The sequence below is a fragment of the Saimiri boliviensis genome, chromosome 3, assembly GCF_048565385.1.
Source record: "Saimiri boliviensis isolate mSaiBol1 chromosome 3, mSaiBol1.pri, whole genome shotgun sequence".
NCBI lineage: Eukaryota > Metazoa > Chordata > Mammalia > Primates > Cebidae > Saimiri > Saimiri boliviensis.
Genome location: NC_133451.1, coordinates 90,711,333 through 90,723,969, shown reverse-complemented (window position 1 = coordinate 90,723,969; position 12,637 = coordinate 90,711,333). Strand labels below are relative to the sequence as shown.

The window sequence follows — 12,637 nt, the reverse complement described above, 5'->3', positions numbered from 1 at the left end:
TGGGTTTCATACCAGGGAAGCAGAGAATGTGTGACACCTACAAGTCAATAAGTGTGATGTACTACATAAATAGAATTTAAATCTCAATAGACACAGAAAAAGCATTTGACAATATCAAGCATTCCTTTATGATTAAAACTCTCAGCAAAATTGACATAGAAGGGACACACCTTAAGGTAATAAAAGCCATCTATGATAAACCCACAGGAAACATTGTACTAAACAGGGAAGAGATGAAAGCATTCCCCTTGAGAACTGGAACAAGACCAAGATGCCCACTTTCATCACCTCTACTCAATATAGTACTGGAAGTCCTAGCCAGAGCAATCAGACCAGAGAAAGAAATAAAGTGTATCCAAATTGGTAAAGAGGAAGCCAAACTATCACTATTTGCTGATAACATTATCATACACCTATAAAACCCTAAGGATTCATCCAAAAAGCTCATAGAACTGGTAAATGAATTCAGCCAAGTTTCAGGATACAAAATTAATGTACACAGATCAGTAGCTCTGCTATACACCAACAGTGATTAAGCTGAGCATCAAATCAATAACTCAACCTTTTTACAATAGCTTCCAAAGAAAAAAAAACCCTTAGGTATATACTTAACCAAGGAAGTGAAAACATCTGCAAGGAAAACTACAGAACACTGCTGAAAGAAATCATAGATGACACAACCAAATGGAAACACATCCCATGCTCATGGCTGGGTAGAATATTGTAAAAATGACCATATTGCCAAAGCAATCTACAGATTTAATGCAATTCTCATTAAATAAAATACCACCAACATTTTTCACAGAACTAGGAAAAACAATTCTAAAATTCAACACATGGAACCAAAAATAGCCCACATAGCCAAAGCAAGACTAAGCAAAAAGAACAAACATGGAGGCATTACATTACTTGACTTCAAACTATACTACAAGGCTATGGTCACCAAACAGCATGGCACTGATATAGAAATAGGCATATAGACTAGTGGAGCAGAATAGAAAACTCAAAAATAAACCCAAATACTTATAGTCAACTGATCTTTGATAAAGCAAACAAAACATAATGTGGGGAAAGGACACCCTATTCAACAAATAATGCTGGGATAATTGGCAAGCCACATGTGAATGAATGAAACTAGATCACTGTATGAAAAAGTTACTTGCACATGCATGTTTATAGCAGCACAATTTGCAATTGCAAAAATATGAATGAGCCCAAATGTCCATCAGTCAATGAGTAGATAAAATGTTATATATATTTTTATATATATATATATACACACACACACACATATGTGTGTGTGTGTGTGTGTGTGTGTGTGTGTGTATCTCCATCCATCCCATGGAATGCTGTTCAGCCATAAAAAGGAATGAAATAATGGCATTCACAGCCACCTGGATGAAATTGGAGACCATTATTCTAAGCGTAGTAACCCAGGAATAGAAACCCAATCTCACTCATAAGTGGGAGCTAAGCTATGAGGACTCAAAAGGTATAAGAATGATAAAATGGACTTTGGGGACTCAGGGAAAAGAGTGGGATGGAGGGGAGGGATACAAGAATACACACTAGGTACAGTGTACACTGCTTGGGTGATGGGTGCTCCAAAATCTCAGAAATCACCACTAAAGAACTTATTCATGTAACCAAATTACACCTGTTTTCCAAAAACCTATTGAAAGAAAAAGATATTAATAATAATCATTACTGATGATGGTATAGGAATAAAGTTTAAACTGTTATGTTGTTTCTCAGTTTTCCAATCCCTGCACTTAATGTGATCAAATGGAAGTTTATACCTCAGTTTTTAAAGAAAGAAAACCATTTTTAAATTAGGTTACAGATGAAAAGATGCCATAAACAAATAATTTTTAAACTTTGTTTCCATGGCACAGTACTTTCAAGATCTGGGTCTTCTTCCTTAGAATAGATGTGATTAGTAAAAGATGCTATGATAGTGAGTGCATTTTGTGCTGGGCTGTGGTTCTTTATTGTGCTTGAGAATCATCTGTGGGGCTCATTAAAAATAGATTCCCATACTCAACAAGATTCTGATTCACTAGGTCTAAGATAAGAACTGGGTGGGGGACTTTGTAATTAATTATATAATTGATGTTAAGGCGGTTTGTGTGTTGGTCACAATTTGGATAAACAGGATGAACATCACAGCATTTTCAATCTTTGCCTAGGTTTGGTCTCCTCAAAGTGTTTTTGCCTTATTTATAATGTCGTTAAGTGGAGACCTGCTTTTAAGTGGTTAATTCTCACAGACTTATTTTGGAGCTTATTTCTAAGTGGCTAAACCTAGCTTTTTAGAAGCAAGGACCTCATTTGATTGCTCTGTGTTATTTTAGTGAAGGAAAGTTCAGTAACATTAGGATTTTTACAAAAAAGCAGAAGAAAAAAGGTATTTTTTGAAGGATTCAAGATTTCATTTTTCCTTTTATACAAAATAGTCTTCTTAAGTTGAAGTATATTCATTTGTAATTCACATGTAATCTTTTCCCTATGATCCCTAGTAGTGACACTTATTCAACTTTTGAAAATAGTAGAAAAATAATTCTGGTTTGTTAGTCACTGATCATTTTGACCATGTTGGCCTATATAGCATTCTCACTTTATGTGCTCCTTCACTTCCTATGGTTTTAGTTACTTTTGGTCAACCACAGGCTGAAAATATGAAATGGAAAAATTCAGAATTTTTACATTTTAAACAATTTAAACAATTTCATTTAAAATTGCATGCCATTCTGCATAGTGTGATGAAATCTCTCACCATCTTGCTTTGTCCTGCCTGGTAGGTGAAGCCACTTAGTAGCTGTTTTGGTTATCGGATTGACTGTAGGGGTATTCCAGGGCTTGTGTTGAAAGCCATTATTTTAACTAATAATAGCTCCAAAGCGCAAGAATAGTGATAGTGGCAAATTGGATATGCCAAGGAGAAGTTATAAAGGAAAGTTGTTGACAACAAGGAGAGAAAAAAATTATATGCTGAGGTTGCTAAGATCTGCAGTATAACTCTTCTATCTGTGAAATTATGAACAGTATTTGTTAGAAGTGTTCTATTTTATTATTAATTATTGTTATCAATCTTTCTGTGCCTAAAACATAAGTTAAACTTTATCATAGATATGTATATATATTAAAAAAACATAGCGTATATAGGCTTTCGTATTATCCTCAGTTTCAGGCATTCGTTGGGAGACTTGAAACGTATCCCTTGTGGATAAGGAAGGACTACCTTATAGGGAGAAGAGGGATACGGCACATCTGTATAGTTGCAGAAAATAGGGTAACATTATGTATTTGAAGTTATACTCTCCATATTTCTATATTTACTGCATATTTTGTAGGTTTATGTAGCCACAGAATTGTGTAGAAGTTTCTTTTCTTCTGAACTTAGCTTACTACAAGTTGATAGATAAAAATAATCTTACCTATCATTGCTGAAGTGCATCTTTTCTGCCAGCCAGCAAATGATGGTGTAAATCTGCTCATTTGAGCCAAGGTGACATGCACTTTTGCATAATATTTTATAATTTAATCTATTTAAAATAAAAGATACTTCTGTATTAGTTTCTTGTAAATATTTAGTTTCTACTATTTTTTTTTCAAACTATTACCAGGTTTAAAAAAATACATAGGATTTACATATTTTATTATAATTAGAAATGGCTGGCCAGGCACAGTGGCTCATGCCTGTAATCCCAGAACTTTGGGAGACCAAGGCAGGTGAATTGCTTGAGCTCAGTTCAAGTGATCTGAGGGGAACCGAAGACCAACATGGCAAAACCAATCTCTACCAAAAATACAAAAATTAGCCAGGCCTGGTGGTGCATGCCTATGGTTCCAGCTACTCAGGAGGCTGGGGTGGGAGGATTGCTTGAGCACGGGAGGCAGAGGTTGCAGTGAGGTGGGATCACGCCACTGCACTCTAGCCTGGGTAACAGAGTGAGACCTCATCTCAAAAAGCAAAAAACAATAACAAAAAATAATACTTAGAATTGACTAATACACTTATTTGGAGCCACATTATTTTCAGTAGGAACCCATCATCAAATTCATAATGTAGTCAGTGAAAATGTAGGATTCAATTCATTCATCCATCCATTCTTCTTGCAAATATTAACCGAAACCTACTGTATTCCAGATGCTCTTCTATACTCTAGAGCAGGCGTCCCCAAACTTTTTACACAGGGGGCCAGTTCACTGTCCCTTAGACTGTTGGAGGGCCGCCACATACTGTGCTCCTGTCACTGACCACCAATGAAAGAGGTGCCCCTTCCCAAAGTGCGGCAGGGGGCTGGATAAATGGCCTCGGGGGGGCCGCATGCGGCCGTGGGCCGTAGTTTGGGGATGCCTGCTCTAGAGATATGGCAGTGAGTAAAACAGATAAATAAAATGATTCTGTCTTTCTGGAGCTTACAGTATAGCAGAAAATCATATTTTGGATAGTAATAAATGATAAGATTGAAAAAGGCAGAGAAGGGGACATAAATTGTTTAGAGGTGGTGATGAAATTTTAGATTAGGTGGTCTGGAAATGACTCATTGAGAAGGTGACATTGGGTAGTGACCAGATTATAATGAAGGAATAAGCTGCAGAGAACATTTGAAGCAGAGAGACTGCCAAAGGCCCTGAAGCAGATATATACCTGATCTGTTTGAGGAAGAGATGTAGCAAAGTGAATGAGGGAGAGAGTAGTAGGAGATAAGGTAAGAGAGGTTGTGTGTGGGTGTGTGTGTGTGTGTGTGTGTGTGAGAGAGAGTGTGTGTGTGTGTGTGTGTGTACACGTGTACTTCAGACCATATTAAGGATTTGGTTTGTGTTCTGAGATTGGCAACCACTGGGTAGGTTTGAGAAGGGGAGTGATATAATCTGACTCAGATTGTGGAACAGCTCCTTTACTGGCTCCTATGTCAGCAGATTGAAGATGGATAAGGTTGGAAGCAGGGGACAGTTAGGGGACTTTTACAATAGTTCAGGTAAGAGATGGTGGTGCCTTTGATCAGAGTGGTAGTTGTGGAGGTGGAGAGAAATGATTGGATTCAAAAGTAATATAAAGGTAGCAATAACAGGATATAATGATATAACTTCATTATACGTCTAATTTGTAAGCCAGTTAATCAATTAGTAAATCAAGGAGTAATTCTTTCAGACAAAGAAAAATAGTTTAAGTATGTATGAAGCAGAAGATTTGAATCTACCAACTTTTTAAATATAAAAGGTGCTTTATCAATGTAATTAAATAATTTGATGTATACTTTTAAATAGAAGAACTAGAGAAGTCATTTTTCTTTCTTCATTTTAGTATTTAATCATGTGAAGAGCTGGATAATTTTTTCTGAGCTTTAACAGTAGAGGGCAGCAAAGTTTCAGGTAGTGTGTTTTCAGGTTCAAGGGCTGTTTGCTAAGGCAATTTTTTCTTTTCTTTCTTTCTTTCTTTTTTCCTTTTCTTTTTTTTCTTTTTTTCTTTTTTTTTTTTGCTGTTCTTAAGTTTGTTCCAGCTTGCCTTTTAATTAAGTGCTTTGGTAATATTATATAGGAATTCACTTAAGAACTCTGTGGCTGTGGTTCAGATATTTAGCCAACTCTTCCCTTAAGTGCTATAGAACCTATCTTAATAAGAACATGTATTTCTTTTTGTGATTTAGGGAGTACCAGGGCCTGGAAAATATGACATTAAAAGTCAATTTCAGAAGACAGAAAGTATGACACAAAATGCAAATGATGCATCCCCTGCTTTTCTTTCTCAATCCCAGGTAATGGTCTTTAGCCATTTTCATATATAAAGTCTAATAGGCATAGTGTGAAGCCAGCAACACATGCAATGATGTTTAAAGATTATAAGAATAAGAGTGATATTTAAGCAAATTGGAAGTAGACATGGTCTGGGAAAAATATATTGCCAAAACATGTGGGTAAAATGAAGTGAAATAAAATTAGAAATACACAGATGAATATTTTAATAGAAAAGTCTTTTAAACATTTTCTTTTAAGCAAATTTGCATATATTAATGTTCAATTCAGTTTATAATAAATATCTTCTTTAGTCTGTTTTAAAATATACTCTGCCAATGAATGTGTGGAGTGTTAACACGGAAACTATATAGGCTTGACTGTGACCTTCATTAGTGATACAACAGTCATAGAATATATTTTGCAGTAACCATTTCACATACTCCCAGGAATATACTAAGAGGACTCGAAGGTATCTAACATATTTGTAAGGTAAGACAATTATAATACTAGCAACCTTTATTATGTGGCAGTGTCCAGACCAAAGTGGTTGTGATATTTATCCGCCTATGGTATGCACAGCTCTGATTATCTTGGGAAGATTATTAACCTTCAGGTGGCTATAGATGATGACTTTGATTTTATTGTACTTAAAAAGATACCTCCTTGGAGACAAGTAGATAGATTGCAGGTATATTTGTAGATAAAATTAATATGACTTTTTAATGGGATGATGTTGTAATGAGGGTCTGGGAGGAATCAAGAATGAATACTAGATTTTTTACATTGAGCAACTTAATGATACTTAAGGTACTATACGAGATGGATGTGGGGAGAAGAGTATATTTTCTCTGTGTGTATGTGTATGTGTGCATGCACCTGGGCATTCATGTCCATGTATGTTTGCCCTTGATTTTTTAAAAATACTATTTTTACAAATAAAATCTCAGATTTTATAATATTTCTTTTACTCTGATTTATAGCCCTAACTTTACATCACTTGAAACCAATCATATTTTAAAATATATTTTTATTACTAGAAAAGAATATGATATCAATTTGACTTAAGGGGATAATGGAGAAAAGAATAATGGCTCTGCAGTAAAAGATAAGGAGGAGTTAAAATTAAACAGGATGACCTGCTAGGGGTAGTGTTAATGTTTATTTGAATATGAATAGGTACATATTAGTGATTATGATAGAAAAAGAAATAATGCAATTAACAAAGTATATTTAGAACACAAAATTTCTGGTTTGTAGGAATAAAGACAGATACATTTCTGAGATGCTTATTTTAGTCATTGATTTAGGAGTTGCCTGGCATTTTATCTAAATGCATTGAATTGCCTTATATCTTTAATTATTAATTTTAAATACATAATATTTCCTTTATGACAATGACTTTTAACCCTGGATACACATTTAAAACACCAGAGGAATTTAAATATATTCTGATACCCATATGACAACATGCCCTTTGCTCTTACTTTCAGATATTGATTCAGTTGGTTCAGAATGGGGCCTAAATAGCAATATATATATTTTAATTCCTCAAGTAATTCTAATATGCAGCCATGGTTGAAAATTGTCATTACATAATCATTATACTTAGCATCTAAAATAATAAGATAGTATTTAGAAAAATAAATTTGAAAGTCCTTTTTGGTACTTCCGGTAATAAATTTTTATTTTGGTAGTGTTAATATTTACCTGCTTTACAAAACTCAGAAGAATGTGTTGTACTATTTTTTTGCATAAGAAAGATGGAAAAATAAGAAAACATACACATAACTATTTGGCTATATAAACACAATGAAGGTAAGCCAGAAAACAATGATGTTAACTCTCTATAAGTGATGGTGAGGAGGTAAAGTGCAAGCACTGGCATGTTGCAGTTTATTTGTACTGGCTTGCAAAAGCCAATTGTTAAGTTTCCAGTAGTTTTGCAGGCTGGTTGACATTATGTTGGTAGTGTGAAATTAGCCATCGCTGTGGGTATATTTACACCATGTAAATCAGCAAATGTTGCAAATTGAGACCTTTCTGTCCCAAGTGGCACAGCATCCCTTGGGGTAGAAGGCAAACAGAGAGAATAACACTTCTTTGACTACACTTCAAAAAATAAAATAAATCAGTAAGAATGGGAAAAGTTAAAAAGAATAAACTGAAAGCAAATGTAAATAAAGAAGCAGTTTTATTTTAAATGAATGTCATTAACTACACTGAAGGGAAAAAGAGAAGGAATAATCCAGGTAACCATACTATCTGACTGTATCAGTCTTGAATGGGGGCTGGGATTGGAGGGTGAATGGGCCATGAATGTAAGAATTGGAAACACGGCAGGTGCAGTGGCTCACGCCTGTAATCCCAGAACTTTGGGAGGTTGAGGTGGGTGAATTACTTGAGGTCAGCAGTTAGAGACAAGCATGGCCAACATGACAAAAGCCAGTCTCTACTAAAAATACAAAAATTAGCTGTGCATAGTGGCAAGCACTTGTAATTCCAGCTACTCAGGAAGCTGAAGCACCAGAATCTTCTGAACCTAGGAGGCAGAGGTTCTAGCGAGTCGAGATTGTGCCACTGCAGTCCAGTCTGTGGGATGGAATGAGACTCTGTCTCAGAAAAAAAAAGAATTGGAAACAAATTCTGAATGATTTTTAGTAGGTTGGTTTATTGGGATGGTATATGTAAAGCAATTATAAAATTATCTTAGATATATCACAAGTTTGAGCAAAAAATTTGATATTCTGAGGTATGGTTTTCATTGTTAAGGAAGGTACATACAAATACAGATTGGAGGAGGTGAAAGAGGACCTTGTGGGATAGATTTGAATCAAAAGTTTTTATATGAACTCATGATTTTTATTATTATTTTAGTTTAGTTTTTTGAGATGGAGTTTTGCTCTTGTTGCCCAGGCTGGAGTGCAAAGGCACGATCTCAGCTCACCACAACCTCTGCCTCCCGGGTTCAAATGATTCTCCTACCTCAGCCTCCCGAGTAGTTGAGATTATAGGCATGTGCCACCATGTCCCACTAATTTTGCATAAGAAAGATTGGAAAATAGGAAAACATACATATAACTACTTGGCTGTATAAACACAATGAAGGTAAACCAGAAGACAGTGATGTTAATTATCTACAAGTGATCACCAATCTCAGGTGATCCACCTGCCTCAGCCTCCGAAAGTGCTGGCATTACAGGCATGAGCCACCATGCCTGGCTGTCAACTCACAATTTTTAATATATATTTATATGTATGAGTATATGTATATATATGTGTACATGTAAATGTGTATATGTTCCTGTGGTTATGTATGTGGGTATATATGTGTTTCTCTGTCTCTCTCTCTCTCTCTCTCTCTCTCTCTCATTCTCTGTGTATGTGTGTATGTCCTAGCTCTGTTTGCTAAATGAACCAAGAAGCAAAGATATCCCAGTAGCAAGGGACACATCTAGTGCCGAGAACTTGTCTCCAATTCTATACTACTGAAAGAAAAAGCATTCCTTAGAGAAATAACTGATTGTAGGGTAGGTGGAAGAGGAAAGTGTAATACCTTATGTCAGAAAGTAAGTTCTGAACGAAATGAGAGCATATCATAGTGAGAGAATGCGTTCTCTTTCTGGGTCCACAAGGGGTCTTCGTAGTTTTAAGGGCAAGAACTTCCCAGCGAGATGCCCCCCTCCCATCTCTCTCCATCCGGGAGATTTAATGATTTATGTGTAAATTTTGCCAGTGTGGAAAGAAACTAAGGGTCAGTCACCCCAGTGGAAGTTTAAAGGAACTCCTTTCATTGGCCAGAGGAACTTGGGGAGGGGGGAATTTCTCCCAGGATAAATTCCCCTGCTCCTTTACCCACACCGGATTTCCAGCTCTCTGGAATTCCCTCCCACATAATGGGAGCTCTCTTTCTCCTCCTGGTTTTTCCCTGTGGGGTCTCCTTCCGCTCACTGTGGAAACTGTCTTTCCTCTTCTGGATTCTATCTTTCTGGATTCTTTCACACAGTGTGAGGGGAGTTTTCCTTCTCTGGTTTTCTCCCTCTGGGAACCCTTCTCACTCAGTGTGAGAGCAGCTTTTCTTTCTCTCATTCAGTGTGAGAGCTAGCTGTTTTTCTTTCTCTCCTTCTTTTCTCTCTGCCTAAATAGATCACTTTTATGCAACACTTTTGGGGTCTGGTATTTATTTCATGAGTGTACTGCATTGTGGTCTCCTCTCTCATTCTTGAGAGAGTGATAGACCAAGAACCTGGAGAAACATCCTCTCAGGGAAGCTGAGGACTCCCCTGAACCCCTGGACCCCAGCAATAGGGACATAGGAAACAACAGGAAAGGCCCCCCACTGGTTCAATAATGAATTATAAATCATTAATGTTGGTATTCTTGAGTCGATATGGATAATAAATAAATAACTAAGTACAGTTGACCCATGAACAATGCAGAGATTAGGGATGCCAACTCTCCATGCATTCAAAAATCTTCATATGATTTTTGACTCCTCCCAAACTTATATTCATATAAGCTATTGTGGACCAGAAGCCTTACAATAACATAGTCAACTAACACATATTTTGTATATGTGTTATGTACTGTATACTTAAAATAAAGTAAGCTCAAAAAAAGAAAATGTTATTAAAAATCATGAGGAAGAGAAAATATATTTACTATTTATTAAATGGAAGTAAATTACTATAAAGGTCCTGTCATTACATTCAATAGACTAGGAGGAAGAAGAGGAAGGGTTGGTTTTGCTATCTCAGGTGTGGCAGAGACTGAAGAAAATTATAAGAGATCTCACATTGTTCAAACCCGTTTGTTCAAGGATCAATTATAGATAGGTAAGTAGATAGCTTGAAAATGGAATAAATAATTGAAGGGAGATCACTTGCTTACAGTAGAAAGCTAAGTACTTACTTTAAATATTGAGGCAGTGTTGAATTTGATCAAAATTAAAATTACCAGTGAAGGCCAGCAGACAGACATCATATTTCCAGATATGATATCCTGGGAAAGCCACGCTCCACCTACCTAGTAGTCTGTCCAGAAGTACATAATCTGGATATAATTATGAGGAAATATCAGATAAACCTCTAGTAAGTAAGGTTCTATTATACAAAAAGATGATTCTCCCCAGATGTTAAAATCATGAAACACAGACCAGGTGTGGTGGCTTACGCATGTAATTGCAGCACTTTGGGAGGCTGGAGAGGATGGATCACCTGAGGTCTGGAGTTTGAAACCAGCCTAGCTAATGTGGCAAAACCCCATCTCTACTAAAGATACAAAATTAGCTGTGCGTGGTGGTGCATGCCTGTAATCCCAGCTACTTGGGAGGCTGAGGCAGGAGAATCACTTGAACCTGGGAAGTGGAGGTTGCAGTGAGCGAAGATCATGCTACTGTGCTCCAGCCTGGGCAACAAGAGCAAAACTCTGTCTCATAAAAAAAAAAAAAAAAAAAAAAGAAAGAAAAAAAACATCACGAAACACAAAGGAAGTCTGTGGAAAGGAGATGAAAGAGACGTGATGACTAAAGCAATATCTTACTCTAAAGTAGATTATGTACTGAAGGGGAAAATGCAATAGAGACCTTGTTAGATTAGCTGACAAATTTGGAATATGAATCCTAGATTACATGAAAGCATTAGATCATTGATACATTTACTGAAGTTGATAACTGTACTGTGGATATGTAAGAAAATATCTGCATTGTTTTGTAAATACATACTGAAGTATTTATGGGTAAAGAGCCATGACATATGTAACTTTCAAAATATATGTGAGTGTGTGTGTGTGTGTGTGTGTGTGTTTGTGTTTGTGTGTATGTGTATGTGTATAGAGTAAGAGAGAGATAGGAAGAGAAGGACAAACAGAACAGAGATAGAGTTGGCAAAGAAAAAAAGGCAAATGAGGTAACATGATAATAGATGAATCTGGGTAAAGCTTATACACATATTTTCTGTATCATTTTTATTCATGCATTTTCTCTGTAAATTTGAAATTATTTTCAAATATAAAGTTAAAAAGATTATATAATACTGTATCTTGTAAGAGTTCAGAGTTATAGATATGTAACATTTTATATATATACATGTTGATAAGTTTATAAGTTAAACTGAATTGATAAACCACTGAATCTAAGATTTTTTTTGAGATATCTAATGATATTGTTGAGTTAATCGAATATACATGTTGAGAAATTTTTCAATGAATAAAATTTGATTACATAAAATAAATTGTTAGATCATATAGTTTTAAAATTTATATTAACTGGCAAAATATTTTAAGTATGATAATTATCTCTACAGTATCAGAATCTCATGTTTAGATTATTTCCTTCTAAAAGTCTGTCTGCCTTAGTAAGGCACATAAAACATCACTATGTTAGTATATAGGTGATTTTGTTAAAAGCTATATATTTTATGTTTTGATGGGTACAATATCTTAATTCATCTACATTTTCTTCACTCCATTAAGAAATAAATTAACTCCAGATGTTATATTACTCAAAAGGCAGGTTTTAACTCATGAAGTATCAAAATGTATTGTAGTTGCTTATTAGCATATTTTCCTGTTCTTCACTAGAGATTTTTACCTATGAAATCAATAACCCCGGCTCCTGGCACATATAACGAACCTCGAACTGCTATCAAGTCCTTGAAGAAAACAGGACTGAAAAATATTCCATTTGGTCAAAGTGCTGTTCGATTCACACAGGACATCAGGACAGAGGAGATGCCAGGTTAGCAATTAATCTATAAATGTCTTCTCTTTGGCTTTATAAAGTAACTTAATGTTCTTAACAAGATGGATATACCAGATAGTATGTTTTCTTTTTTGTCCTATGGTTGGTGGTACTATTTTAAGTCAACATTTTTTTAAAGCATTCACTATACATTAAACA

The 12,637-nt window shown here is 35.6% G+C and overlaps 1 protein-coding gene across 10 annotated transcripts in view; it reads left to right on the top strand.

Annotated features, from left to right (window-relative positions):
* The window catches only part of STPG2 (sperm tail PG-rich repeat containing 2), a 671,193-nt gene that overhangs the window by 145,195 nt on the left and 513,361 nt on the right, over window positions 1–12,637 (top strand). For 9 of the 10 annotated variants that reach the window (XM_074396474.1, XM_074396472.1, XM_074396473.1 and 6 more), the window contains 2 exons: window positions 5,655–5,762; window positions 12,319–12,475. In XM_074396474.1, the coding sequence (XP_074252575.1) occupies window positions 5,655–5,762; window positions 12,319–12,475 (265 nt within the window). The remainder of the gene's footprint in view (window positions 1–5,654; window positions 5,763–12,318; window positions 12,476–12,637) is intronic. The other variant, XM_074396475.1, reaches the window with a different exon arrangement.